The sequence below is a fragment of the Centropristis striata genome, chromosome 16 (genome assembly GCF_030273125.1).
Source record: "Centropristis striata isolate RG_2023a ecotype Rhode Island chromosome 16, C.striata_1.0, whole genome shotgun sequence".
Lineage (NCBI taxonomy): Eukaryota > Metazoa > Chordata > Actinopteri > Perciformes > Serranidae > Centropristis > Centropristis striata.
The window spans coordinates 8,178,420-8,193,176 of NC_081532.1; the positions used below are offsets into that span (position 1 = coordinate 8,178,420).

At 41.2% G+C, this 14,757-nt stretch overlaps 1 protein-coding gene and 1 non-coding gene across 2 annotated transcripts in view; one reads left to right on the forward strand and one right to left on the reverse strand.

Annotated features, from left to right (window-relative positions):
• Nucleotides 1-330: 330 nt before the first annotated feature.
• The window catches only part of frmd6 (FERM domain containing 6), a 32,347-nt gene continuing 17,920 nt past the window's right edge, over nucleotides 331-14,757 (forward strand). The window contains exons 1-3 of the mRNA XM_059353695.1: nucleotides 331-487; nucleotides 11,890-12,185; nucleotides 13,401-13,491. Of these exons, the coding sequence (XP_059209678.1) occupies nucleotides 12,087-12,185; nucleotides 13,401-13,491 (190 nt within the window). The 5' untranslated portion in view covers nucleotides 331-487; nucleotides 11,890-12,086. The remainder of the gene's footprint in view (nucleotides 488-11,889; nucleotides 12,186-13,400; nucleotides 13,492-14,757) is intronic.
• trnae-uuc (transfer RNA glutamic acid (anticodon UUC)) lies at nucleotides 9,403-9,474 on the reverse strand. The gene has a single exon. It is a non-coding gene; the product is annotated as a tRNA-Glu (tRNA).

A 14,757-nucleotide genomic window follows, 5' to 3' on the forward strand; every position in this document is an offset into this window, starting at 1 on the left:
CGGCAGAGTTCCAGTCCAGCACAGTCGGGAGGAATGGAATGAGAGGCAGCCGTGGGCGATACCAACTGTGGATTCCATTAGGGGGGGCTGCGAGGCAATTGTCATGATTCGAGGGCATAAAAACACACACTAATAACGTAAAGTATAACACTGAGTACACTATTTTCTAATTAAATAAATTATTACGCCTGTGTCAATTTTTGTGTTCGTTATTGAACCAGAATCTTCCATCTTTATCCCGGTTCCACCCTTTCCCGCTTCCACCCACCGCACATGTATTCCTATCTGCTTGTTACGGCTCCAGCGGGGACAGAATGTGGCTCCAGTCGAAGGCGGCAAGAACTACGACTCCTCTCCGAAACTTATTTAAGTCTTTCCAAACTGTGGATTTCTTTTCCTTCTGTTGTTTTGTGTGTGTAAGAACGCCAAATTAACCCGTTCGGATTAACTCTTTTTTAAAGGAATAACTCTTTTTGTCATTAAAAAGGTGAGTTTTGATGTACTGGCTGGATGCTTTTATCCCGTTTTTAAATCACACTGGGAATCTTAAAGGTATCTTGGCAGTTAACGTGACGTCATTTCAGCACTCGAATACATTTAAATGTTTAAATATGAACTCCCTTTTTGTAATGTAATCTCTATATCTGTTTATATGAGTATGTTTAATGTATTTAAAGCCATTACGAAGCAAAGTTGGGACGGCTAAGTTTGCTTCACCAACGGGGGATGCTGCCAGGTTATTTTACAGGGAATGTTGCCATGAAATATGAGTAACCAAGTCGATTTTTTTAGTTAGTAAAGACATTTTGGCTTTACTTGATATGACACAGACAAGTTAAATGGATGAATTAGTAAAGTTGATTAATGAGGATTGAACATTTTAGATGTTTGCTCACTTTTTTTTTAATCGTGTGCTAACATCATGTACTCTTCTCGGACCAACTTAGCCTGAAAACCAAGCTGATGCCCTCATGAAAAAGCAAATATATAATGTAAAGTTCGTGCCTTTATCCATCGTATGGTGACATTAAAGCCTTTTTATTATTTAAAACATAGCCAACATTCATTGTTATTGCTGTGTAAGTACCATGCCAGCAATGCCCCATACCTTCAACAATATACTGTGTGGATGTCTTAAATGGCCCAAAATGATGCGTAACCCATGCTAATCAATCCTGTTTAGAGCTGCCAAATCCCTCCTTTTCTTTTCATCTGAACAAACTGCAAGTTGTTTTCTTAGCACTCAGGAATGTCAACAATTTCCACTCTGTTTAATATTAGACCAGAGAGCAATCAGGAAAAAAGAGGGGAATGAGAATCCTCACGTTTTCTTACAAAGTTTTAACTTATTGTTCAGGTTGTTGGCATACATTGGGTCCACCACTTTTCTATAGATTGGATGAATAATTTTACTTTCAAGGCAAATTACTTTCCATAGATGTCAGGGGTCAGATGTTGAGCATTTCCAGGAGCTGTTGGGGACTAAATGTCTTGCTCAGGGGCACTTAAGCAGAGATGATGCCTTGACATCTTAAGTTTTGTCCCTTGGTTGCTTGTTTTAACCACATTATAATTTATAAATCCTTTGCCAAGTCATAAAGAGGTTGTTAATGTAATATAATCAAAATTGCACAATGCATATATGATGCACAATGAGGTATGTTGCAATTTTCAAATGAAATCAAGAGTGTTTGCAAGCACAGTCAGCAGTCAGTTAGTGAGGGGATCCCCTCTTAAGGATTGCTTGCACTTGAATCTCATCCAGTACACATGGTAGGCTAATCAGCTACCTTGTGTGGCCCATTCCCCTGCATGCAGTGTGTGACATGTCAGCTAGGTCTATGCTCCAGCTGTTGGGGAAAACGGAAGAAAAACAAGTCATGTTTTAGTGATTGCGATGCTGCCTTGGCTCGGTGTTGAAACAAAGTGAATGGGAGAGAGATGGTGCAGGTGTTGTCTGGACAGGAAGAGCGCTGCTTGAGTAGGAAACAAAAAGGAAACGTGTGAACAAAGATGGTTGGTGTGTGTGTCGGTGACTCATTCAGAAGAATCTTTGCTGGAATGTGTGATGGGATGGGATAGCCCATAATTGCACAAGGCAATCCCCTCTCTCACTTGTATATGAGTTACTGCTATGTTTTGCAATCTTGTTTGGGTGCTTTTCAGTTTCATTTATTGTACTTAAACTCAGAATGCCTTACCTACCATACCTGTTACATGCACGCTTCAGTGAGTGTTGGATCTGTTGTTTTTCTAAATTTATCTCTGATTTCCCCCAGTATTAAACTTAACATCAAAAGCTCAGCTGAATTCGTAGCCCCGGGGCTGGCTTTCTCTGATGCTAAAACTACTCTGAATACAAAAACTCTGAGACACAGTACCTGAGCGGAGGAAGAAAGCATCTGCGCTGCTATACATAGGTAACTTGAGATAACCTGTTGTATGCTTTTTACATAATCGTCTCCTCGCTATGCAAATTCTCCGAGAAAAGCTTGATGCACGCTCGGAGGGGTTTTTCATACCGGAATCAGAAGCTGGTTTATAAAATGCTCTCTCCTGAATTTACCGTTCAGTCCGCCTTCGGCGTTGTTGCTAGAAGATAAGGTGTAAGAGGAATCATATTTTGAGTTTTGGGCTAATGTAACCGAGGAATGGGGGTGGATAAGATTACTGTTATTGCCATAAAGAAGGAGAAACTCTATCTCCTACCGTGAGATTGCATGTGTTATCTTAACTGCGTCTACTGTATATGGGTGTGTGTACGCAGTCAAATGTCCTTGTTGGTGTAAGTTATACAGATGCCTTGGGCTCTCTGCTTATATCACTCCACATTATCTGGTCCATGCAGCTGCTTTTGGATGCAAAGCCTGTATCTCAGGAAAGTCCACTTTTAAGGAGTTGTGAAAAACGGGCAGATTTCCAAAAAGGTAGCCATGTGTTTTTAAAGATAGAGATAAATCTCAGTGTTCTGCACAAAACCACCAACATCTGCAACTGCAAGGATGTTGCATGACTTCTCACATCCATGTGTCAAGTCCACCATAGGGGACATAAGAAAGAAAATGGGTCAGTTCTTCCTGCATTTGTCTCAGTTACTCCCCCTTTCCTTGGATTGTGTTTTTTTTCCTCTGCTTACTTGGCCTTCTTAGTGAAGCTTGAGTCCTTTCAAGGAAGTGGACCAGAGAGATTTAACCTGCCAGCATCCCCCTTAGGATATTATCAGCTTATCTCACACGTTTTTTACTTCAGCTCTCAGTGCTTCCTGTAGGATATTTTGTTGATTTTGGAAGGATTGGTTGCAGGTATACGTGTTACTGAGACCAAGGTTCAGTCGTGGGTCACTAACACCAGATATCAGAGTTTAGAATTAGCTCCTCGCAGCGTATTTATACCTCACTATCAAAGTTGTAATTCCAGTTCTAAGTCTTGTTTGGGTTTTGGCATGGGGTGAACAATAGAGCCAAATTCTGGACTTATATTATCTTTACTTTGTGTTTTCATTGAGGTTATTTTAAAACAGTTCTTTTTACTATATTGTGAAATGCTCCAGTTAACTTTCTGCACGGTTAAAACGTGTTTCCTGAGACAAAAAAGGCATACCACGTTTCCTCAGGTGTGACAGTGTAAACAGACGATCCTGTTACAAAAGCTGCACACAGGAAACAGATCAGATCACCTGCAACGGCCCTTTTCATTCTGTCATAACGGAAGAAACAAAACAACAGGGTTTGGCTGGGGTTTGCTGTAATTGCAGCTCATTGTTTAACCCTCTTCTTTAAGGCTGCTCGCGCTATTTCGAGCATACATAATGGTCGGGTTGACGTCTCCGCGGTGTGTTGCACTGCGATTGCTAGTTTTGTGGGGTTACTCATGCTCTGTCCAAGCCTGAATGCTGGGCGGGGAGGGAAGGGAAGGGAGCGACTGCTGACTCTGTTCTAACTTGTCTGGCAGTGCCGGCAGTTTGAGGTGTGTGTGTGCATGTGCGCGCACTCACTCCACATGGAAGCCAGATGTTATGAATGTTGAAATACTTTTTCCATAAAGGTAACTGAGCTTAAGTTGTTCTTCACTGAGTTCATTGAGTTTTGAACTTTGCTGCTTGAGTTACTCTTTGTTAGCATATTTCACCGGATCATTCCTTACATATTAAAATGTCTGATGATTTGAAAGAAAGGGGGGAGGAAAAAGTTATGGAATACAGAAAATCTGCATGCCAATTTTCTGTATGAAAACTATGCACAACGGGTCAGGTATGGTGTGAATTATCCACGTTGGCATGTCCATTTACTGCTCCACACAACACACAACGCTCCAGACAGAGGAGCTACAGTATAGTAGTCGTGTTGTACGATATTGGTTGTTGAGAAACCAAATTGATGACGTTCCCCCATTATGGCAGCAAGCTAGCTATGACCTCAGTAGGAAGACATACTTCCACTGAAATCGACGTCCATCTGAATAATTTTTCTGCGGCACAAATGTTCCACAGCATTGTGCAAGCTTTCATAAGAACCCACAACATCAGTTTTCATTCATTTAGGTGCACATTTTTAGGACAAAAAAAATCTGTGCTTGGTGCCTTTTTTCTACAGTTCTTTTATTGAATCATATATTTTAAAGAACGATTTTGATAACAATATGTTGACAGAGTAAAAAAAGCAGAACTGGAGACAATAAGAAGTATTTGATACTTGGTATGCCATGGTATTATAACTTCAGCTAAAGCAAATGTCACCACTTCACAAAACTTTCCTCCAGCTGACTGGACATGGAAAATAAATAACTTGGTCCAAACTCATTCCAGAAGACCCACAGCTGAACAGTGTTGTGGCTGACATTAAGACAGTAGTGGTCATAGTGTTGCCATACACAATGGAGATTGTCTTCCAAGTTGTTGCAGCTAACTTTTTTTCGTAAAAAAAAAAACTGTGTAGTCCTGCTTGTGTTCTACATTCAACATTCCCAAAGAGTCCCACACCTAATTTAAACTTTTATTAGGCCATAAAGCGTTTGCTAAGAATGAACAGTGATATGTATTTCCACATCACTCCTCTTTGTGCTGATAGCTGGTGCCACAAGTCTTAAACAAACGCCTCAACTAGGACAGTTGGCCAAGAAGCTGGCGTGTTGGCATTTCAATTGTTGTTACTCAATGCAGCCATTCAGTAAGACTCTGGCTGTCACTTTCATAATTATATCTCCATCAAGCAGGAGAATGATTCATCAAACAGGAAGGCGCTCCAGCTTCTTAATCCGGAGTAATTCCTGGACAAAAGGAAGATTGAAAGTCGAAAGCTAAATGATGTGAAAAGTCTTCAAAATTCCTCTCCAGTGACATAACCTCTCCACTGAATTCAGATAATGTATGGTAAATATTGCAGCCACATTTACTGTGTGAGTTGTGGTTTACCCCACGGCCACCCACCATCCAATTCTTTGGCTTTTCTTTGTGAATTATATAACAGCATTACAGTGCCATGCTGTGTACAGGCTTGACCTTCAGAGGCTAATGAGCGTGACATTTGATAAAGGAGGACGTGCAGGCATTTACTGTTTAGATGTTGGACTTAAGTGAGCAAACATATAGATTATACTTAGCGTGAAAGAATATTATATATATATATATATATATACAGGGTGTGTTGTGGATAATTACCGTAATTCAGATCCTACATTTCATCAACTTGAGATAAGTCGTTAAAATCTGCTTTAGGTTCTCAGACTTTTCATTTGACTCTGAGCCAGAAACTGTTTGTTTATCCTCCCCGGTAGCTCAGTGGAAATAGACAAATATCTGTTAGATGATCTTATGGGCAAGGGATCAGGGGAATGGGGGTCTTAAATGGTGTGTTTTCCCTCTGCCTCTCAGATTAGGCTTAAAGGCTAAAAACACACACAGAGAGCATCCAGGTATTTATGGGGGAGCTGCTAAACATGCCTGCTGACTCTATTAATATCAGCAAGTGGCACCATTATTTGTTTACACCGTCTGTAGTCTGTTGACAGCAGAGAAAGTCAAATACAAGACAGCATTATTAGAGTCAGAACAGCTTTATTTGCCAAGTATAACATCAGATACGAGCGTGTTTCCGGTACATGACGACAGCCACTTCCCGACATCATGACAAAGCCAGCCAGAATCCAAAATAGATGTTTAGACGATCCCGAATTGTGGTTTGGGTGGTCGAGCATGCAGCCCCACGAGCATGCTTTTTCCTGTTTATTTTGTAGCACACAGCTCCTCCTTTTAGTGTATCAGTAGGTTAAGCAGTGAAGGGAAGTCTCACTGTGAATGCCATCTTGTGACTGATGTGATTTAGAGCCACTCGTCAGCTCAGCAACATTTCTCATCAGCTGAATAAACAGATCTCTTGGCAGCGAACTGAGGGGCGGAAAAAAAATGTCCCATTCGAATCCAGTCGCTGGCACTATTTATAAAAGTCGTGCCCTTTGAATGGCAGTCCTTTAAATATTTCACCAGGGCAGTTTGTGTCAGCATCTGCAGCTCATGAAACAGGCTTCCTCCCATATGATTGGGTGCATAAAATTAGGATAAGCTTGTTTCTGCATACACCCAGCCTGTTGTAAAGTCTTTATTTAGCTCCTCCACAAGTTCAATTCATTCAGTGTTGATGTAATACCATGATTTGTTAGATTTTGTGGCATTTTCTGAGTTTTTAATTCTGTCTGGTGTTATTTTCGTTGCTATAATGCTGCATTAAATATCCCAGCTGAGCCAAACTCTATCTAGATATCAATATAGTTTTTAATTCAGCTCTTGTATCTTAACTTGTATTGTCGATCTCAACTATTATTTTCATCATTCATCTGCTGTGCTAATTAATTAGTTGACTAATCAATTACCCTCTTAAATGCTAGATAAGAGTAGAAAATGACCATCACAGACAACAAAAAGCAGCAAATCATTGCGAGCGAATGTCTGGCATGTATACTTCAAAATTGACTCAAAAGACTATTCTGTTAATAAATCAACTTATTGTGTCAGTTAAAAACACAGCACAGGTGATCCAGAGTGCTTCAAAGTGCAGAGAAAAACAGAACATAGGAAAGGAGAGGACAAATAAATATAGTTTATGATGCTCATGACAATAAACACAAAGACAATAAACTCTAGCAGAGAGATTATAGCACATCTTCAGAAGAAGCATAAGAGAAGGTCAAAGGAAGTAAAGAAACATGTAAAAATATATATTTGTATTTAGACTTTGCAACTATTAATTCCTTTATCACTTAATCTGCTCAATATTTTGTCAATTGGTCATTTTGTTGGTAAGATGTGATGGTGAAAAAACACTGGACATTATACTTGAGACACAAATTGCCTCTTGCATCTTTGTAGCATTATAAAATGCAGAATTATTCTGCACAGCAGCTGCTAGCATAGAAGACAAGGTCAGAAACGCTGTCATTTATTATCTGTTAGATAAAACACTCAAGGTTGATGTCGTTTGTTTCCTTCTGGAAAAGGGTCCTGTCATAGATGCATGATGTATTGTGGTGACTGACCCAAGGAAATAAACATGAATGCCTGTTTCATAATTTCCAACGGTCTCCATTTCTGCCTGTCCAGACTACAATGCAACAAGTTTTTATACTGATATCGGGTTGGCTGAGTTTTCAAACGTCTTCGTTTTAGGATGGATGCCAGGCGTAAAAGTAGCAAAAGTTATGCACTTTGGATGTAGCCAGAAGAACCAGACATTTTTTCTTGAAAAATGTAATCTATTATCAAACTTGTTTGCAGATTATTCTAATGTTATTCTTCTGACTGGGCGATGTAGGTGAAGTTAACTTGTTGAAGACATGTACAGACGCTGTTGAGCTCCAGCTCAGGGATTAGGGCACATGTGTGCTGTTCCCGGTGTCAGGATGCTGTCAGAGGATGCAGTTTGTGTGCACCACATGGAGACGGTGGCGGGGCAGCTCGTTGTGTGCATCAGGAATCAAAGGCCGCCATTGTTGGAATGAGAAGCAGATGTTAGTGAGGAATTCTCCTGACTGCAGCAGTTTTTTCTTTTTTCATGCCTAAGCTTCGAGCGCTGCCTCTCTCCATCTCCCTCCTCCTCTCTCTTTCTCTCTCTCTCCCTCTCTCTCTCTTTGCTGTGCATATATCCACCCTGTACTTTTTCTCTCTTAGCTTTGACACATGCTCTACCTGAAGCTATTCTTAAATCAGCGTGGTGACAGCCTCCTTCAGTTCCTTCGTCTCCAAGCAGAGAAAGTTTTTCTTTGACTGCACCATCCAACAGTTGGACACAGAGACTCTCCGCCCCTGTGATGTCAATGCTGGAGGGAGAGAACGAGAAAGAGAGAGGTGCAGTTGTGACAGAGGCCCTTTCTCTGTATCCCAGTGTGGGATTTGGTCACTCTGAGGTTTGCCACGTTGACAGAATCCCTGTTTGAAAGGCAGAGGAAGCTCAGTTGGCTGCTCTTTGTGCGTGTGCTGCTTTAGATGGACTTTAGTGTTGCATCACACTTTGCACGGCAGTGAAATGGGGGGATGGAAAGCAGTAATTTCATTATCCAGCACTCTCTTTCCCTCACACAGCGTGTAAGCGAATCCACCCTTTAATTTCACAGTGGACATTCCCTCTGTGGTGATGTCTCATGTTTAGACCAGACGTGACACAATAGACATTTAAACCCATCAATAATGACTGTACTCAGTTCTGTCTGAGTAACCCCGGTCTCTACAAGACACCAATCCGCTTTCACCGTGAGCGTTCAGCAATGTAATAAACGAAACGTAAGTAGGATGTGTCTGTGGAAGTCAGGAATCATATTTCTGGTTAAAAATGCAATGTGATATGACTTCAACAGAGCCTACTTCAAGGACCTTTAACTTTTCTGCAGGGAGATTAAACCGGATGTGTGAATGTTTCCACCTTGTACACAGATTTTTCAAACTCTGGCAAAAAAGAAAACCACAGGGCAAATTCTCAAAATGCTCCTTTAAGCTTTGTGAAACCATTCGTAGTTGAGTTGCAGATACAGAAGCATCAGCAAAGTTGAAGTCTGAACAGACATGGATGTAAACTGCATCTCCACTGGTTTGTGGATACAAACTGTGAGGCGGTAAAAATTGGAAGAATGGCTCGCGTATCATCAGTGATGATTCACTTTGACCAGTCATTAGCCTCCAATATTTTGACTTCACTTCATGTATTAGCTTAACTTGCTTGTGGTTGGTGGTGGTTTAAAAGGTAAAGGGTCCCAGGTACTATCCACAACTTCTGCCAATGTAAAAGCAAAACTGAACAAGTAAAGTTGAGTAGAGCAATGCCGTACCATGCACTGGAAAAACAGCATTATGAAAAGGTCGATTATGAAATAAGATAAGACTTTATTTATCCTGCAGTGGGGAATTCCGTAATATGTTAGTTCCCATACCGGGAGTCGAACCCGGGCCGCCTGGGTGAAAACCAGGAATCCTAACCGCTAGACCATATGGGAAGGCCATTGACATCACATGCAATTTTCAATCTGAACGGGTCGATTCAGTGTGAATATTAACTATTCAAATACATTTCAAATAAAAGTGACAGCCCAAGCCTCATGTCTGTATGGGAAACATAAATCAAAAACCAACATCTGCTTAGCTTACCTTAGCTTAGCTTACCTTACCTTAGCTTAGCTTAGCTTAGCACGGTCACTGTAAACACAGGGAAACATCTGGTTAAAGGTAGCAAAAGTCACTCACTTAATTACTTGTTATATCTCGCTTGTTCAATCTGTACCCAAAAAATGTACGAGACTATTTTTAGTAGAAAAAGTACACCTACAGTATCTATGGTGGGACTGCTGTTCATGCCATGTATCAAGTGTAAATCCATTTTAAGTTGGACATGGTATAAGTATTCTGGTACTCTACTGTTTTCCTGTCTCACCAGCTTGGCAAATGAAATAATTCAAAAGCTTTTTTCTGCAAAAATATTATATCTGACCTGCCTTACTGACATCACTCTGGATCTCTGGAGGGGAAGCGAGTGATTGAGAGAAGTAATCCAATTAGGTGGATCTCATTCTAATTAACCCCGCTGCCATCACACAGCTGTTCTGTAGTAGTACCTGACATATGGTCATGGCAAGAGATCAGGAACATACCCATTGTGCATCTGATGTACATGTGTCTCTAATTTTATCTGCATATGTGTGCATATTTGCATGTGTGTGTGTGTGTGTGTGTGTGCAGTGCAGCAGTGTTGTGTTTAGTCAAGGTCAGCAGCAGCGCAGGCAGCCGTCCCAGTCATGGCTCATCAGCAGACTTTGCTGAGTAGCTGGTTGCCCGCCACACTGCACATCCAATGACCAGCGTTAATGAGAACTGATGCTGTATGTCAACAGTATGTGTATTTATGGCTGCCTTGGCCACAATGCTCCCTGTCTCTGCTGCAACAAAGCAGTGTTATATGTCGACAGCAGGCGTATTGAATGGGTACTTAGTCCGAAAAGCATTTTCTGACTTTGCTGCAGAGGTCCAAGCCTACAGTTAAAGCTGTTGTTTATTGGTATCACTCCGGCCAGTAATTTCGGTGTTGTTTCCACTGCTGCTTGCTTTGTTAGAGTAGCAATTTACTGATTTCAAGACAGGTTTTTCACTTTTATATTTACTGTCCCGGCTTACAAAGGCGCTTTGAGTAGCTGGAGGAGCCTGCAGTGAAACCTTTTGTGTGGTTTGCATAAACTGACTTGACGAGTCAGATTTCCTTTGCTGTCGATACGCCTTTAAAACTCTGATAGCATCTTTTTAAATGCTAATTGCTTTCCCCCCTGTAATGGTATCCCTCCTATCTGTTTTTAATGACAACATGGCTTCAAGGTGAGTGACTTCTCAACAGGAAGAAGTGATAATCTGGATTGATTGTTCTTTTACATTCTTTTGTCTGGTCCGAGACTTTTCACACTCCCTGAAGGCCTCACACGTCCTCAGGCACAGGTCATACTGTGAGCTACTTGCTGGTCACGGGACAACTGCTAATGTTGGAGGTGTGTGTGTGTACCCTTCCTTTACCATGTGTGTGTGAGATATGTATACAGTTGGCAGAGAACAAGGGAACACATGGCTGTCATAAAATGGAAGCAGAAGTGCAGGAATATCCCTGAAGTCATTATACTGCAACTTTAAGTTCAGTGTGCAGATATTCTTTCAGGTTCCTGCAACACTTTGCTGTTTCACTTTCATAATAAGAGCATTTCCCTAAAATACCATTACAAAACAGAGAAAATATACTTGCATTTACTAAACGCAAAGCTACAGTCAGACACTCGCCAGCAGGCAGTGAAAAGTTCAAGTCAAACAGCCGAGAGTCAGCCGAACTGAATGAGATGACAAAACCGATGCCAGGAGGAAAATGTGAAGCTGTGTGGCTTACAGAGCCAACAAAGTCACACCCAGTCTAAACCCCTCTGCACAAGTTTCTTAACAGCTGCTAAAGTCAAGCACGGTAATGCATTGCTTTCTGGCAGCAGTGTTGTATTTCTGGTTTATTAAAATGCCCTAAAGTTAATGTTCAGAACTGGTTTTGTTGTGTTTTAAGTGAAAAAGTGATAGAAATCTGTCGGTTTTTCCGCAGCGGGCCACTTAGCGTGTTTCTCTCGTGGCATCATTACATTTCTTCGGTTCCTGTCCAGACAGATGTTCACATGTTCCTCCGGAGTCACTGACATTCCCCTGAAATGATGTCACACAATCAGGGACACAAACATAGAGCTGGCCTCCTTTTTTGTCTGTCTGTCTTTTATTTCTCCTATCCTGTCAGACTCTGTTAGTAGGAACATATTTTTCTGCACATCGGCTATTTTTAAATGTGTATTTGGATCTTCAATTGAATTTACAGATCCTTTATCTTCTCTGTTGTGTCTCCACAGTGGCTGTCTGCAGCTCGGGTCCCCATGCTCTGCCCTGTGAGTGCTGCTTGGCCTGCTGAGCCCGTAGGTGCTGGTGAGTCTGTACTGGGCTGCAGCTGAAGCAGGGATACAGGGACCAGTGGTGGAGGCGGGTCGTCAGAGGGCCCGGAGCCCCGGTAGCAGGCGGTGGGGCCTGTCCTGTCTGAGCCACGCCGAAGATGAACAAACTGAACTTTCACAACAACAAAGCCATGCAGGACCGCCGCTGTGTCTGTGTCTTTTTGCCCAATGATGACACACTTAATGTCATAGTCAATGTGAGTATAATAATAAACATTACCCTTAAATACTGCTCTAAACCTATTCATCAGTGTGCATCCACTGACATGGCTTTTTTGGCCACTGACAGGCTGACATCATAATGGAAAGGACCTTACAGAGAGAAAATAAGTTTTTCTTTCCCTATTGCTTGATACGCTTTTTTTTTTAAATTTTCAACAAAATATTCTCTAAGTCATCTTTTCCCAGCGCTTGTCTCTTCACCTCTCACTCATTTTTCTATTGTCGAGAGATTTCAGAACAACACTTTTTCTTGAACGAGACTTGGATAAGACACAATAATAAACAAACCAAATTAAGCAAAAGTTTAAAAAAAAGTTATTTTTCTGAAGGGTCCTATTTATAATGTTGTCAGCCACTTATAATAACAATTTGAGCCTGTCGGTGGCAAAAACAAGCACTTTTAGTGGCCATATTTTATGGTGCACAATCGCCCAGAATAATTAAATTGCAGTCTCCTTAGTAGCTGTCGGCTACAGCTCTCTTGCTCAAATTAAAAAAAAAATGTTGTCCTTATTAGTCACCGAGACACAAAAACATGGCAAAATTGGGTCCAGTGTGAAAAATACAGAATTTTTTCATTAAAACCATGATTTGCATTTTTTTGTTTTTTTGTACTGATTAAATAAAAAAGATATAATATGTTAATTGGTGAACTTTGGATTTGCTGTTAGGCAGATTTTGTTACATTTAGTCATGCTCTGTATTCTTTGTTTTCCAGGCTTTTTGCTAAGCTAAACTACTAACTGGCTGCTAGCTGTAGCTTCATATTTATCACATAGTCATGGTATCGATCTCCTCTTCTAACTCTGGGCAAGAAAGTGAAAAATCTTGTCCTTTTCCTTTAAGAGCATACACTGAGATGTTTTTAATTTCATAACAAGATGTGGTCAGTATTTCTTGGCAGCTGTCAGCTGTTACTTACGAAACTGTTTTTGTGGTGAAGTGACCTCAGGAATGTATTTAATCTCTGTATATGAACAGCTGTTGATTCATTTTCATTCTATAACAACTGTTCATATACAAACTTTCATGTTTCATGGTGGCCAAAAACAAGGTTCCTTCTTCAATTGAAATACTTTTGAGAGATACTTACCAAACATTAGCAGTTGTGTTTGTATTTATGTTTATGTTATTTTGATTAATGGCTAACAGGTGATCTTACCCTCCTCCTCTTCTTCTCTCCTCCTCAGGTGAAGACTTTGTGCCAGGAACTGTTGGTCCAGGTGTGTGACCTCCTGAGGCTGAAGGATTGTCACCTGTTTGGACTCAGCGTTATTCAGAGTAAGACTTCTCATTTCAGGGAAACAAACAAATTCCTCCTGGGTTTTGTTTGTGCAGTTCAGTTTGTTGTTTTGTGCTGTTCTGCACACAGTTTATCCATTAAAAAAAAGCTTGTTTACACATCAGCTGAACACACCACTCTTTGTTTTCTGCCTCTTCACGTCTCCATTTCTCAATCAGAGCTCTTTTCAGTTGTGTGGGCAAAGCTTGTTTATGTTTTAAAATATTTAAATTGCATAGTTACGTCATGCAAACCATGCAGTGAATGCAGTCATAAACAAGCCTCATAAAAACAGTGAAAAAGCCAGTTGCTTTCCTCAGACCAATAACTTTGCTGAGAAACCGGAATGTACCCTGAACGTAGCATCTCTCACCTACATGTCATGGCGGTCTCCCAGGAACCAGGGCCTCCTCGTCCTGACTGGCTCCCATTGTGCAGCGAGGTTAAAGTTGTTTTTACGGTGACGGCGCGGTGAGGGTCGTACCTATAGAATGAGTCACTACGTCTGCTCTGTGGCGAGGCGGACAGCGGGTGACAGTTGTAGGCAACTGTGGAGAGAGAGTAAATTGCAAAGGCAGTGTTTTCAGACAGCTGGCCTCCAGATGAGCCAATGACGGCCCAGCAGGTCAGTTGAGCAGGAGCCAAAGGGTCTGATTGTGGGACATTCCTGAAGTGCTTGTATGAACAGCGTGAAATCCCCAAGGCAAACAGAGGCCACCCACTCCCTGTGTGTCACCCACTGTCCCCCCGACCACAGCGTCCACAGCCGGGCTGCCACAACACACACCGCTTCAAATACGTCTTTGTTTGCGTGCTGTTTGGAGGATTAACCTCACACGAAAAACAATATATCCAGAATTCATGATTGCAAGAATGAACTGTCAAAGTCTACTTTGTACGAATGTTTAAGAGCTGCTGAGGCCCACCCTGGTTTAAATAGTGGAAGCAGTGTGAAGAGGAAAAGAAGATGATTCAACAGAAAATAAATGCAACTTATAAAAGCAATTTATCGTTAAGGCAATTTTAAATCAAAATTGGCAGCATTTCAGTGGTTCCTGCCTCTCCAATGTGAATATTCAGCCAATTTTTATATTCATTTCAATACTTTTAAAATTAAAACATGCAGGTCCGTGTTTGGTGGAAGTCGGGGTGGATTAATGAGTCAAACAAACAGGGTTTAAGGAGAAAGAGTTGGAATATTTGCAGTATTTTTATGCTCTCTGTGGTAACAAACTGAATATATTTGGGTTCTGTTGATCAGACAA